This window comes from Notamacropus eugenii, chromosome 5 (assembly GCF_028372415.1).
Source record: "Notamacropus eugenii isolate mMacEug1 chromosome 5, mMacEug1.pri_v2, whole genome shotgun sequence".
NCBI lineage: Eukaryota > Metazoa > Chordata > Mammalia > Diprotodontia > Macropodidae > Notamacropus > Notamacropus eugenii.
The window spans coordinates 280,886,115-280,902,147 of record NC_092876.1 but is presented as its reverse complement, the minus strand read 5'-3'; the positions used below and the strand labels follow the sequence as shown (position 1 = coordinate 280,902,147).

Below are 16,033 nucleotides of genomic sequence, written 5' to 3'. Positions count from 1 at the left end.
AAAATATTTTGAGTAGTATATGTCAGACCTGGGACTTGAAAACCCAGGGCTTCTTTACACTGAGGCTAACTTTGCAAACATGATAACATGTTGTCTCTCAAAGTGAATGTGAAAAATATCAGGAAGACCTGCCTCTGTCAAATACTGGCTATATGATGTTGAGCAAATGACTAAATCCCCAGTGTGTCCCGGGCAACTCTCAGACTTTGAGTTGCAAAGAAGTTGCCAATCTGCATTAGTAGAGAAAGTTTCCATACTGGGAGTTCCCTCCATTTATGAAATCCCAAGTTCAGACTTATCCTTCCCTTCCCTCACCTCTCAAAGAAAACCCAAATTTGAAAAAAGGAGAGCACAGGAGAGGCGTCACACAGAAGAGTCCCCTTGAGTTGGGTCTTGAAGGAAGCAAGCGAGGAGTTGTAAGAGGTGAAGGTGGGGAGAGTGAGCCTTCCAGGGTGCTCAAGTAAAGTCAGAAAGATGGAGTGCTAAGGGTGGGAAACGACAAGATGGACAATTTGTCTGGGAAGTAGAATTGAGGGTGAGACCAGCATCTTCCAAGCTCTAGATGAGGGAAGATACTTCTAATGGGTCCTAAGTAGAGCCAGTGGAACTGTCAAAATAACTCTTTCCAGAGGAAAACAGCAAGGACCAAGAGAATACCACCCTGGAGATCCAGGCTGATGACCATCATAGAATCATAGCATTTAGAGCTGAAGATACCTTAGAGATTATCTAATCCAACCAACACCATCCTCCCTTTATTTTACAGAGAAGGACTCTGAAGCTCAAAGCCTGCAAGTGCCTTGCCTGGGATCACATAGCTGCTAAACAGCAACTAGGTTTCTGACTACAAATCCATGGCTCTTTCTCCTATACCACATTCACCCTTTCACAGCATTTTACAATTTACAAAATTATTTTTTACAACAACCTTGTGAGGCAAGTCATGTCAAAGTATTATTCCCCCTTTGCAAATAAGGAAGGCAGTCAAATGATTTTCCTGTGGCCATACAGTGACCTTAATTCTAGTGTTAGAACTAGGATTTAGCCCCAAATGTTCCATCTTCAAGTCCAGTGTTTTACCCCCTACACTCAGAAAAAAAGAGCTTTGTTGATCTTAGAGCTGTTCTATAAATATGAGCTACTATTCATTATTTAACAACCAAAAAACGCAAAAATAAAAAGACCAGAAGCAGGGAGGCTGTTAAAATAGTCCAAACACGTGGCAATGAAGACCTATAGTAGGGAGATAGAATTAGGAGTCAAGAGGAAGGTCTGTAGATTCTTTTTTATTCAGACTTCAAGAGAGTAAATAAACAAATTGCCCAAAATCACACAGAAAATAAGACATCTGTGAAGTGGTGGGGAAAGCCCTGGATTTGGAATCTGAAGGCCTGGGTTAAGGTCCCAACTCTACCACACATAAATAACCTGAGTTCACAAACTCAGAGAATTTCAGGGTTGGAAGGGACCTTAGCCTAATGCCCTCTAGAGCAACCCTGACAAGCCATTCAACATCGTCTTAAAGACCTCGAATAATAAGGAAACCCATTACTTCCCTCTACTTTGGCCAGTGCTAATTGTTAGAAAGTTTTATTTGTCAGGCCTAAATCTACTAATTGACTTCTCTAAAACTTCTCCCCATTGCTCTTTGTTCTACCCTCTTACACCAACTAGAATAAATCTAATCCCTATTCTCCATGAAAGTACTTTGAGACACTTATCTTATCCCTTCTTGGTGGTCTTTTCTAAAAGATAGCTATCCTCACTCCTAAAATCATGCCAGTCCTTGTTTGGCAGGATCTCAAGGTCCTTAATTATCCTGGTCATCGTTTCTGTAATGGCTTGACTTTGTCTATGACCTTCCTAAAATGTGGTCCTCCAAACACTAATTCATTGTTCTTGGAGCTGTGAGCTCATCCAACCATTCTGCAGAGCGGTTTGGAACTATGCCCAAAGGGCTACAAAAATGTGCATACCCTTTGACCCAGCAATATCGCTTCTAGGACTGTATCCCCAAGAGATCATAAAAATGGAAAAGGGTCCCACATGTACAAAAATACTTATAGCAGCACTCTTTGTGGTGGCCAAAAACTGGAAATCAAGGGGATGCCCATCAATTGGGGAATGGCTGAATAAATTATGGTATATGAATGTAATGGAATACTATTGTGATATAAGAAATGATGAATAGGAAGACTTCAGAGAGGCCTGGAAGGACTTACATGATCTGATGCTGAGCAAAAGGAGCAGAACTAGGAGAACTTTGTGCACAGCAACAACCACAGTGTGCGAGAGTTTTTTCTGGTAGACTCGGAACTTCATAACAACACAGGAAGTTAAAAAAAAAAATTTCCGATGGTCTTCTAAGGCAAAACACCTTCCACACTCAGAGAAAGAACTATGGAATTCATTCACAGAATGTAGCAGATCGTTTGTGTGTGTGTGTGTGTGTGTGTGTGTGTGTGTGTATGTATTATGTTTTGATTTGTTATATGATTTCTTCCACTTATTTTAGTTCATCTACATAACATGACTATAGGGAAAACGTATTCAATAGGAAAGTATGTGTAGATCCTATATAGAATTGTATGCCGTCTTGGGGAGGGAGGGAGGTGGCGGGGGGCAGGTAGGGGGAAAAAATCTAAGTTTTTTGATAGTGATTATAGAACATTAAAAATTTAAAAAAATGTGGTCCTCAAAAAACCATATCCCAGATGTGGTCTGAGCAGTATAGAGGAGCAGGGGACCATCACTGGCCTCTTTCTAAACCCTGGGCTGCTTTTAATTCAGCCTAAGATTGCACTTGCTTTTTGTAAATGATGTGATACCACTGAATCACATTCAGGTGGCAGTTTACAAAAACCCTCAGATCTGTTTCAGGTAAATCCCAATCTTACTTGCCACATCCTGTATTTCGGAGGTTGATTTTTTGAACCTTTTTAGAACTTTACATTTATCCCCACTGGAGCTCATTATTCAACCTACAAATCTCTTCTACTACTACTAGCACTACTACTACTACTACTACTACTACTACTACTACTACTACTACTACTACTACTACTACTACTACTACTACTACTTCTACTACAAACAGCACCTGAATTACCACTACTGCCACTATTACCATTTCCCAACATTGCCACATTGCCATGACTACCACCACTATTACTACTACTACTAATTATTATTGTTATTGTTACATAGTTCTGGATATTTTTATTGATCCTACAAAAGATAAACTTACAACCTAAAACTTTTTTATTGAAATTACAAAAAAAAAGTTATTTAAGCCACTTGTGAAGTTGTCCTCAGGATATTAAATAGAAAATAATAAGAACAGGATAATGACTTGCCCTAGAACCATTTCGGTTTGAATTTCATGGGGAAAATATGAAAACAATTTGATTATTATTATTAATATTGAAATGTTTTATTACTCTTATTACTTGTGCTAATTAATATTACTGATTATAATTAATAATAATTAGTATTACTAGCAATAATAACAACCATTCACCTTTCTATAGTACTTTCCTCGCAGTAAACTTTGCTTGTGATCAAAGCACTGGTAAATCTCAGGCCTGGGATTTGATTCCCCTGAGCTCCCTCAGAACCATGACAGGGGAAGGAATAGGTTCTGGAAAGAATAATGAAGGGGAGAATTGGCATGGGTCCTCTGGCCCCTTACAGACCTTAGGGATACAGAGGACCTCCCTTCCCTAGCCCTCATATGGTCCTGCCCACCCAATCTCGATCCCTAAACAGCTTCCATCTCTGAGACAGTGACCCCTGCAACTTTCTGCCTTCCCCTTGCTGGTATCCAACCTCTTCTAGACCTGAGGAGACCAGAGATTAACTATGTTAGTGAAAAAGATAGTGGCCACAGACTTGTCTGATTCCTGCCTCCCCCCTTGCCACCAACCCCCCTACACACACACACATACACACACACATACATACCTACCCAGAGAAAAGCAAAGACAGAAGTTCTAAGAGAAAACAGAGAAATCTCTTCCATACCCACAGGGCTTGGCACTTTTCAAAGCATCACATTCACAAAAAATGATTACATTTTATCCTTCACAACCTGTGAGATAAATAGGGAATATCAGGCCCATTTTACCCATAAAGAAATGAAGGCATAGAGAGATTTGCCTAAGTCATTATTTAGTAGCTGAACCAAGATTAAAGTTCTTAATTTTCAACCTAGTGCATCTCTGAGGGAAGATTTTCCCTTACAAATAGATCCCTGATCTCTCTGTACTTTCTGGGGCCTTGCAATCCCCCCATGTTCGCCTGCTCTTGTGCTTTCTGAGGAAAAAGGTAAAGATTTCTTTCTCATAGTCCTAGGGCCAGATCACCGACAAAATTTCCCAGAACCTCCCCCAAACACTTAGTTGAGGTCTTGATAATTGACCAGTCATGTTCCATCATGAATATACTTATTTATGCATGTATCTTAATTCCTTATTAGACTATAAGGCCCTCTATCTTATCTAAGTAGGCAACTGAGCTAAAGTAGAAAGATCCCTGGTCTTGGAGTCAGAGGACCCAGGATCCAGTCCTAACCATGAGACTTAATGGTGTGTGACTGAGGGCAAGACCCTCAACCTCTTCATTTCTCCACCTATAAAACAGAGGTACTAATACTTGAATTGTGGGCAGCTCCATGGTACAGTGGATGGGATGCCAGGAAGACTGATCTTTCTGAGTTCAAATCCAGCCTCAGACACTTCCTTGCTATGTGACCCTGGGCAAGTCATTTATTTGCCTCAGTTTCCTAACCTGTAAAATGAACTAGAGAAGGAAATGGCAAACCACTCCAGTGTCTTTACCAAGAAAACCCCAAATGGGGTCACAAAGAGTCGGACACAGCAACAGAAACAATGCTTGGATAACTTCTCTCACCAGGTTTTGCATGCAGTAGGCACTTAACAAATACACAATAGAATTGCTCTGGGACTTTCAGGGACCATAGACCCAGCAACTGGGAGGAACCTCAGAAGTCATCTAGTGCACCCTCCTCACTTAGCACTTACTATCTGTGTGATCCTGGACAGGTCACTTAATCCTTGTTTGCCTCAGTTTCCTTATCTGTACAATTGGGATAATAATATCACCTACCTTCCATAATTGTTGTGGGGATAAAATGAGAAATCTATGAAGTGCCTTGCAAACCTTAACGTGCTACATAATGCTTTGCTTATTTTACAGTTGAGGAAACTGTATTTTATTGTTTTAGTTATTTTTACTATTTTACAGTTGAGGAAACTGAGGCCTAAGAAGGTTAAATGACTGCTCAAGGTCACACAGCCAGGATTTGAACCCAGGTCTTCTGACTTGATACCATTGTTTTCTTTTCGTTGCCTCTAAATAAAAAGGCAAGGACTTTGTGTAATATTTTCTGCACTGTGTCATGCTTTCTGCTCATAAGGAAGAAGAGGAAGAAGAAAAAGGAGAAGAAGGAGGAAAAGGAAGAGGAGTTGATGAAGAAGAGGAAGATGAAGGAGGAAGAAGAGGAGAAAGAGGAGGAGAAGAAGGAAAAAGGAAGAGGAAAAGGAAGAGAAGGAGAAGGAGGAGAAGAAAGAGAAGAAGGAGGAGGAGGAGGAGAAGGAGCAAGAGGAGAAGATGATGAAGAAGAAGATGAAGGAGAAGAACAAGGAGAAGGAAGAGGAGGAGGAGAAAGAGAAGGAGGAGGAGGAAGAGGAGGAGAAGAAGAAGACGAGGCTATGGGAGAGGCGTCCAATGGTATCAAACATGACCCACAACACTCCCTAGTGTAGCATGAACCAAATTAAAATGTAACTGGGAAATATGACATAAATAAAAATACAACGTAGATAATGTTAACTTGTGATTTTCTAAGTCAATCTGTGACCCGCAGGAATCCATTTCTATTTGAGTTGACAGCTGCCATGTAGCAGATTTGGAACTGGATTTTTCAACCCTGACTGTGCTATTTCCTACCTGTGTACACATGGGTATCACTTCCTCTTTTGGCATCTCAGTTTCCTTTTCTATATCAGATAGTCCAATGATTTTTAAATATTTTTTTCTTCTATCTTTTACCCAGGTCAGTTGTTTTGCTACAAGATAATTTATATTTTCTTCTATTCTTTCAGTTTTTTGACTTTGTTTTGACTATTTCTTGTTGTCTTATGGAATCGTTAGCTTCTGTTTGGTTCATTCCAGTTTTCAGGGAGTGTTATTTAGGCAATGTTTTGTAACTCTTGTTAATTCCTTTTTTAATTCTTTCTTCCATAGCTTTCATTTCTTTGCCTACTTTTTCCCTCTAACATTCTCATTTCATTGATAAAACCTTTTCTCTTTACTTTTTAAAAGTCTCTTGCTTCTCCTCTAGGAATTCTAGTTGAAATTGTGTCTAATCTGTGGTATTCTCAGAGATTTGCAGATGTTTTAAAGTCATTTGAGCTTTGTCTTGAGCATCCCTACCACTGTAATATCTCACTATTTTTTTGTTTGTTCATTCTTCTAGCCTACTTCCTGACTTCAGAAGTGATGTTAAGTCCAGGTCCTGTGCATTTCTGAAGGGAAGGTCTGAACTGGTTTTGTTGCTGCTGGAGTTGTTCCAGGACCCCAGGGACAGATGAGGCTGGGACCTTGGGCTCCCAAGGTAGTCTGATCTAGGACAAAGTCTGATTGTTGTCACCTTGGTCTGCATTCTGCAAGTTCTTGTCCTGGGTTTGGGTCTGAGCAACAGCAGATTGGTTCTGGAGTCTGCTTCTTTCAGTTAGGTGGAAAGCTTTGCTTGTTCAGACTGACAGAGTTGGAAGCTTCTTTGGGTCTGGTTTCTTGCTTTGGTTATTTCTCTAGGGGCTTCAGATTGGGCTTGAGGCTATCAATGAGACCTTCTTCTGCTCCTAGGATCTGAGTCATGCTGCTGCTGCTGCTTGCTTTTGAACTTCCTCTTCTCTCCATATGTTGCCTAGGGCCTGATGGCTCAAGTGGAGAAAGTGAGGCTGGTGAAACAAAGTCAAGTGCAAGTCATGTCATCATTTCTCTGAGGGCATGGTCTTCTTCAAAAATGAAGGACGAACACAAATTGAGGGGACCATATTATGACTCCAGTTTCCTTCCACCTCTAACTTCTATAATCCTCTCCTGATAGTGGGGACAGTGGTAGATGGGTGGGAGTAGAATATACCTCCTCCCTTATGGGGACACCTTCCATGTCCAGCCCTGACCACTTGGACAGTCCACATGTAGGAATGGAAGGGGGAAATTCAAACATCTACCAAATAACAATGTTAACATAGGGAGGAACTTAGCAATCATCTAGTATAAGAGTTCTTAGCCTGGGGCATTTGAAATCTTTATAAATATATTTTGATAACTACGTTTCAATAAAAATCACCAAGGTAATGTAAGAGGTGAAATTTAAGTCAAGGTCCTCTGCTTCCATAGCCAGTGTCTGTATTTGTGCCTTATTAGATAACTGGTCATAGAGTTAATGACATTGAGGTTGTCGGTTCAGTTCCCTGAAGACTTAATAGGTTTGAATAGAGAAATAATTTGCTCCTGGGTCAATTCACAGGTGAGGGGAGTTGGGAGAGGGGTAACAGAACACGAATGATTAAATGTAAGGGATGGGGCGGGGGTAACTCTTCTTTACTTGTCTGGGACATTATTCTACCTCAGCATTTGGAAGAAAAGCAGCTATTGAAGTAAACATTCAAGGTAGAATTTGAACCCAGATCCTCTAACTCCCTATCCAATATTTAATTTTCTACATTATTCCACATCTGCATGTTCTGAGATGTTTTTGTTGTTCCGTCATCTCTGACTCTTTGTGACCCTGGGGACCACAGCACACCATTACTGGCTATGGGGTTTTCTTGTCAAGGATACTGGAGTGGTTTGCCATTTCCTTCTCCAGTAGATTAAGGCAAACAGAGGTTAAGTGACTTGCCCAGGGTCCCACACCTAATAGGTATCTGAGGCTGGATCTGAACTCAGGTCATCCTGAGTCCAGGCCCAGTAATTTATGCACTGAGCTACCTAACTGCCTCTGTTCTGAACTGCATCTGTCATGTTTGAAAGGATATACTTTACTCTCTTTTCTGCCACTTGATGCTGAGGAGAAGGAGTAAAGAAGATACTTTGCTTCTTACTAACTACAGTGGCTGTAGAAAAAAATAAGAAGAGAAGACAGAAAAGATATCTCTGCATAGCATGAGAATTGTTGCAAAGTGGAGAAGGACCCTGCCAATGAAACCATGGAGAGGTTTTTGCTGATATTAAGATAAATGTCACCGTTTTTTCCAAAAGGAACATAACACTACTTCAGCTGCAAGCAACAGCTAAGCCAGAGGCTGGAAGTGATAGATACTGCATCTGTCAAGGATCAGGCCTAGCTAAGCAGTGGAACAGATCATCAGAGAAGCATCTGGACAGCTAGAGTCATCCAGCAGAGATTGTGCCTAGAAAGGTGTGTGATAGTCTAGACTAGCAAGGATCAGCCCATAAACTACACTCATCAGTCAGGTAATCAATCAGATGTGGTGCTATCAAAATCTTTATTCCTAGAATTCTGTGCCACCATGGTTACAGGAATTCCCTAGATGTGTGCCTTACTACCCTGGTGCCTTAAATGTATTCCCATTCTTTCCAAGAGGCACTAAGCACATTGGTAGGAGAGTGTGATGCAGGTTTATGAGTGGGATGTTAGGTAACTATTATGTGTTTGTTTTAGGCATTTAGTAAATGTTTTGGTTAAGGTTAATGAAGTATTAGGGGCTGATATACTAATGGGAAATACCCTGGTAGGGGTAGAAGGGAGGAGTTCCTGAACTATAGCGTCAGTAACACCCACGATTGTCACTTCTAGGGCTCTGAGACTCCTTCTGGTGAAACTCCTACTTGCTAACCTGAAGGCAGGTTGAGAGGAGGAAACAGTTGCAGAGAGAAAAGGGGAATTCTTCTGGGGGCACAATGTTGCCATGCATTGCCTAAAATAACTCAAAGTGCGTGTTCTAATAATCAGCCAGCCAGACCATTCTCATAGTGAGATACCTCTCTGGGACCAGTGGTCCAAGAGTCGAGAAGCCTCAGGACAGATGCCAAGGCTGGAGAGGCCCTCCCAGCACACCTCCTAGGACTTGGTGACTGTGCTTTAATAGACAGACAGCCACAAAGCAAGGCAGTAGCATAAGGCCAACGCACTGGGTATGGTCCCTTTCCTCCCCAGCACTCAGACATAGAAATGTCACACCCAGAGGCTAGGTTCCTAGACCAGCCACCAGGGCCTTTCTGAAGGTCCTGTTGTCTCCTAGTGTCTCCCTAAAGAGATAAAAGAACATTATGGAACATCAGGACCTTCTACTTTGACCTCTTTTCAAACATGGGTGGGGTCTGCATGGGGAAGAGGGAGCAAAGATAACTTTTTCCTCTCCCGGAAGCCCTATAGTGAGTGGATGGAGCCCTTTGACTATGGAAAGACAGGCAAAATTAGATCGGGTTTGGGTTGGACTGGATTGGGTTGTACTAGAACTGAACCAGACAGGATTGAATTATAGTTCGTCTCTTGTTGGGGCTCACTACCAGAAACATATAAAACTCACAAGACAAGTGACTGACAGCCAACTGAATCTTTCTAGCCCAGACCAGGAACATCCCCATTCTTTCACAGCAATGGATAAAGTGCCTTCTCTTCTCCTACTCTTCACAAAGAGCACAGATCTTGCTCCCCCACAGACCCAGGGCTGGTATAGATGCAAGTGGGGATTAAAATGTCAATCCTTTACTATTGTTTCCATCTCCTCCCATCCCCCACTCACAGAGTGAAGTCAAGGATGCCCTCAAAGCTGTCACTATCACCCACAATGTTAAATAGAATGGGATCAAGCTCTCCAAGCCCCAGGGAGGCAGACTGCCCCTATTCTCTGACCTGGTACTCATCCTGCCCCTCACCCACCCTAACCAGCTTCCTACATGTCTTGGATTGTCACCTCCACCCCCAATTCTGCTGAACAAAGGGGAAGCTACATTTCAAGACAACAAGCCATTTGATTGTTACACAAATCAGAATTGCAGATGTCATCCTAGGAGTCATACACCTACACACACACACACACACACGCACACACACACACACACACATAACCTACATTGGCTATTCAATACAAAAGGATGAATCCATCGAGGAGAAGGGGAGCCTGCAACCTAAGGGAGATACCTGCATATGATTGACAGCATTCAACTCAGGGATCTTCCATTAAGCTAACCCAAGGTCTAGCTCTGCCAAGTATGTGTCCAATGGCCTTGGAAGAATTTATATTTTGTATACTTTGTGTGAGAGGCAGCATGGAATATCCAATAGACCACTGGAGTGGTAACCAGGGAGTTCTGGGTTTGAATCCCATCTGAGATATGTACTCGCTGTGTGATGCTGGCCAGATCATCTAATCTCTCTGAACCTCAGTCTGTTCATTTGTAAAATGAGAACAGAAATAATAATACTCACTTAGAATTCCAGAATTTTAGTTGGAAGGATCCTCAAAAGTTATCTAATGTAACCTATACTACCAAGAGGAATTCCCATTGTGAGACAAAGAACCTACTACCTCCTAAGGAAAGCCTTTTTGGATCGCTCCAGAAGCTGTCGTTGGTAGGAAGCTTCTTCCCCGACATCAAGTCTAGATTTCTACTTCATGGGATTGACTTGAGGATCGACAGAGATTATATGTGTAAAGCTCTTTGTAACCTTAAAGTACCGTATAAACATTAACTACCACTTGGGGGAGCGACCATAGCCACAGGCTTAGACCAAGGAATATCTACTTGATGGTCCAGCATCTTGGCAGTGTGCCAGACCTGTTCTTGGGAGAGTGTCTCCAGTCATCCCCACAGCCCTACAGTGTCTGTGTGATCACGGTGATGTTTTAGGAACGTCCTGTTTTAAGAATGCTTGACATAAGAAAAACTAATTTTTGAAAACAGATGAATTCAGGAGTTATTATTCTTTAAAGAGGAATTAAACCTGAAGAAGGCCCCAAAAAGTAGTAGAAAAATGAACCGCAAGACTAAGGATACTGTGTTAGCTGGGCATGAGAAGAGACGTCAAATTTATCACCAAGGTCTCATGTATTGGGAAATGGGGGCTGGCCAACCACAGAGAGGAGAGAGAAAGAGCAGGCAGACATCCCCAGTCTTGTACTGCCCACCCCCCATATTGGAAGAACCAGAGGAAGGTACCAACACCTTGGGTATACTTCGAAAAGTGGACTTACTGAAGGATGTGCACAAGAATTAAGGACTATACAGGATGAGGCAATGTAGGCAGCACAACCTGAAGTGATGGAGCCAAAACCCAACTCATGGACCATCTCTTCCTCACCCAGCTATGCTACTTTGGACTCCCCTGACCCACTTCTCTACCATGCCCCAGAGATGTCATCATTGGGAAACCTCATCATCCTGCAAGATCAAATCAACTTTGGTCCTTACAACTCATCACTACCTTCTGCCCTCTGATTAGAAGTGGTGCCAGGAGCACCAAAACCTCCACTTAGGTAGGAGATTAGGGACAAACAGCTTATTTATCATCTGGCTGCACCACATGAGGACTTGTTGGATTTCTCCACCATGCCTCCTCAGAAGGTACCTTCTCCTCCCCCTTTTCAGGTTCCTTTTGTGTATTTTGTCTTTGCTCATTCAGTTGCAAAGCTCCATGAAAGCAGGGTCTCTCTTTTTCTTTTCATATTTGTATTCTCAATATTTAGCACAAGGCCTAACCCAAAGTAGGTGCTTAATAAATGTCTGTTGACTCCAAGTACCTCAAGGAGTCAAAGTGCTCACTTTACAAAAGAATTCTTTGCTTAACAAAATGGTTTACAGTAGTTTGTTTGAATATCAAGTTCATTTCATGTGTTTAATTATATTTTACTTGCAAAAACTCAATTTGCAAACTATTTTATATTTTTTCCCCTACTACTTGTCTGACCTTTGACAGACCACTTAAGGTCTCCCTGGGCCTCAATTTCCTCATCAGTAAAATAAAAGATCTATACTAGATGACACACAGACCATTAAAAGAAAATCTACCCTATGAGTGGAAGTTTCTACTGTATAGTGGAAAGGGCACTGACTTTGGAGTCAGAAGAGATACATTCATACCCTGGTTCTGTCATTCACTACCTGTGTGGCCTTGAACAAGTGACTTAACCCCTTTGGTCTAGGCTTCCTTATCTGTAAAATGAGGGGGTTGAACTAAGGTCCCTTTCAACTCTAAACTGATTATCTTTGAAAGGCCAATCCAATTCTTTGACATTTGAAAGGTGCCTTTTCCTTCCTTGGATACAGAAGGGAAAGTAGGATCCCATCTCTTCCATATTATCCCCAGAGGCTTCAGAGGAAATCTAATGAATGGCTTCATCAAGCCAACAATCTTTTTAAGACACCAGCTCCCATACTGCCTAAGTGAATACCTAAGGCTGTCCTTATGTTCCTATTCAACAGATCATGTAAAGTGTAGAGATGACTAGTCGTCTCTGTTCTGCCCCAACCCCTACCTCACTAGCATGAGCCTTCAGGCTGCCCTGCCTCTGAATGCCCTGGAATACTATCCGATGAGGAGATGCTCCACCAAACAAAGGGGTGGACTCAGAAACCACAGAGGAGGGAATGGTGGTTTACAATTGCTCCCTTCAAGAGTGAAAGTTTGCCACTCGGGGCCTATGTAGCACCTGCCTCACCATGGGGCACCTAGGAATTAGTTATTCATTAGTCACTATTCTTCTACCATTAAGAACAATCCCACTCTCAGATCTTCCATGTTGGAAATGAGTGTCCTTAGTAAATGTCGACCCAAGTTTACCCTCACCAAGCAACCCTGAGTCATGAAGCCTCCAAGTCCAGTTTTCCCAAGTTCCAGACCTGCCCCTTTCTCATCCTTTGGGCATCTATTGGCAAGCAATTGGCAAGTTCCACTCATACAATTGAATAAGCGTTTTAGGCATGGGACTCCAAGATGAACTTAGCAAATTGGAGGAGGGGACAAAAGTAAACAAAACACAATTCATTATGGACAAGGAGATACCTATGCAGAGTAGGAGAGAGAGGGGAGAGGAATGTAACCAGGGAAACTAAAGTGAAAGATAGAAGAATGTGGTAGAAAATGATCTGAGAGTCAGAGTGAATAGCCAGCCAACTCCAAATCAGCTTTGTACCTCTGAATCAAGGGTGCTGTGAGGCTCAAATGAGATAATGGATGTAAAGCACTTTACAAAACTTAAAGGGCTATATACATGTTTATCATTATTATTATTAATTATTGGCCTATAGGCATCAGTCCTCTAGTCTAGTGATGACTTCATTCTCTGAGCCCTCTACTGATCTCAAGCAAGGCTTATAAAACAATACAGAGTGCTCTTGTAAATGTTTAACACCCAGGCTTGGAGAAGGAAGGGAGTATATGAACACACCCTTTTAAATTTAATCCCTACTATTAACACTTTCTTAAATCTAGACAATCAACAAAGCAACAAATCCAGGTTTGATTTACAGAGATTGACCATTTCTGAGATCTAAATGTTCACACTGAAAATTTAACAATGGACTTTCTCAGGCTGATCTGAGCTGGCACTAACACACCCCACATGCATAGAATAGACCTTCCCTCTAAAATCAGCATTGATTGGGCCTTCTTAGAGTCCCAAGCCCTGCTATACAAGGGAAGAGATACAAGAGAAATATGAAGAGTCCCCAGAAGAGGACTATAAGAGATGGGAAATACACCTCAGAGAAGTTTCAAAGAATTGGAATGATTTCAGGAGAAGAGAAGGCTGAGGTCTAATTTGCCAAAGGCTTCTGGGTTCACCTCTACCTTCTCAACTGCCTCATTATAGAATGGAAGTGATCTAGAACTCTCAAAGGCTCTGGCAGGTCCCATCAATCCTAAAAGACCAGGCCCAATGGAGAGCTTGTTGTCCTACATGATACAAAGACCAGAGTGTTGGGCCTGGAGTGAGGAAGACCTGATTCAAATCTAGCCTCAGATATTTAGAGCTATGTGACCCTGGGCATGTCACTTAACTTCTGTCTGCCCTTTGGTTTCCTCACCTATAAAATAGGGATGATACTTCACAAGGTTGTTATAAAAATCAAATGAGATATTTTGTAAAGTACCTGGCACACAGTAGGTGCTTAATAAATGTTTACTCTCTAGCTAACTCCAGCAAGCTTTATCACCAGTTTATGGGCCACCAAGTGGTAAAGTAGTTAATTTTTTTCCCTACAACAGTTCTAAAAGATCATCTCCTAAAGCTCAAAGAGGATTGTAGAAAGTGTAAAAGGATATCACAGATATGTTGAAATCTGAAAAACTACCTCAAGTACCTAGGGCAGAGTAGTTTGGTAGAACAAGCACTGAGGGCAAAGGAACCTGGATTCAAATCCTGATGACAACTGTGAGACCTTGGACAAATCATTTAACCTGTTTCCTCATCTGTAAAATGAGGGTTTGTGCTAGATGATTTCTGAGATTCCTTCTAGCTCATGATCTAAAATCCTCTGAAGTTTATGAGAAGTTCTTACATAGAGGAGAGAATGACTAAGGGCAGAACAGAGGAAAGAAGCTAACAGTACAGCAGGAGGGGTTATAGTTAGGTATAAGTAAGAACAGGGCAGCTAAGTGGAACAGTGGATAGAACCCAGGGCTTGGAATCAGGAAGATTCAACTTTCTGAGTTCAAACCAACTGTAGACACTTACTAGGTGTGTGACCTTGGGCAAGTCACTTAACCCTGCTTGCCTCAGTCTCCTCATCTGTAAAATGAGCTGGAGAAGGAAATGGTAAACTATTCCAGTATCTTTGTCAAGAAAATCACAGAAGGGATCACAAAGAGTCAGACATGACTAAAAACTACTAAACAACAGAAAAATAAGAACTTTCCAACCTTATAATAGCAAAGATTATTAAGTGAGAGAATGAATGAGTGGCCAAGGGTGTTTGTGAAATCTCCTTTAAAATTATAAAAGTTATGAAAGATTCACAAATGTCTGGAATGGGTTAAATGTCTAGAAGCAAAGATGAATACCATCATCACTAAAGGTCCTTTCCCCTTCCATGAGTCTTAAACCCAGAAAGGTTACGATCAAGACAGACTGACAGGTAATTGGAAATGACAGTATCCACAGCATACTAAGTACAGTATGTAGCACTTACAGAAAATTCAAGAATCTTGACGTTCCCTTCACCCCAGACTGGCTACTGAAGACCCCAAGGCTCCATTGACTTCTCTCCCCCATCAACTATTTCCTAAGAAAAGAGAGATGGAGATCTCTGATCCAAAGTAGCCATTAAATGTAAAAAACTACATTCAAAATTTAAGGGGGGAGAGAAAGAGAGAGAAAAAGAAGGGAGGGAGGAAGAGAGAAAGAAAGAAAGAGAAAGGGAATGAGGGAGGAAGGAAGGAAGGAAAGAGAGAAAAGAAAAGAAAATCTAAGGCAAATGATGAACCCACATGATTCTCCTTCTTCTGAGCCTTCCTTCCAAACCCTCCCTGGAACCTAAGCAGGGGGGACTGGCTCCTATAAAGGACTGGCTGAGCAGGGTTTCCCAGAGCTGGCTTACCGGGTGGCTGTCCCCCTCCATGATTTCTGATGGGATGAAACTTCCCCAACTCAGCTGATGGGCAAATCCATGTTGTACTGGACTCTGTAGTCCCAGGGACAGGAGGGGAAGAAAGAGGCTGGCTCAAAGGCCTATGGGGCTGGCCATCGTCAGAAATGGGGCGGGGGAGCAAGGTGGTTGGGATGTGTGAGGTAATGTGATGTATAAACAACAAGGCAGAACTAGCCCAACCTGTCCCTCCACCCCTCCTCCAGCTGGATACCCAGTTACTCAGCGAATACTAGGTACTTTGCCTGAAACTATCACCCTAATGTCACCCTTGGGTGAAGCTTTGTGTGGGGGTGTGCACCTGGTACTTCAGGAGAAAGACCAGGGACCCTTAGAGGAATGTAGATAATGGTTTTCCCCCAGCACCTAAAAAAGATCCCCCACCAAAACC

At 42.0% G+C, this 16,033-nt stretch overlaps 1 protein-coding gene across 3 annotated transcripts in view; it reads right to left on the bottom strand.

Moving 5' to 3' along the window:
• Positions 1 to 15,736, bottom strand: part of TMPRSS13 (transmembrane serine protease 13) — a 51,542-nt gene extending 35,806 nt beyond the window's left edge. Inside the window, exons 1-2 of one of the 3 annotated variants that reach the window (XM_072613107.1) lie at positions 15,595 to 15,736; positions 5,971 to 6,983 (exon numbers count right to left, since the gene is read on the bottom strand). In XM_072613107.1, the coding sequence (XP_072469208.1) occupies positions 5,971 to 6,006 (36 nt within the window). In that variant the 5' untranslated portion in view covers positions 6,007 to 6,983; positions 15,595 to 15,736. The remainder of the gene's footprint in view (positions 1 to 5,970; positions 6,984 to 15,594) is intronic. The other 2 variants (XM_072613105.1, XM_072613106.1) reach the window with 2 other exon arrangements.
• Between the last annotated feature and the right edge of the window lie 297 nt (positions 15,737 to 16,033).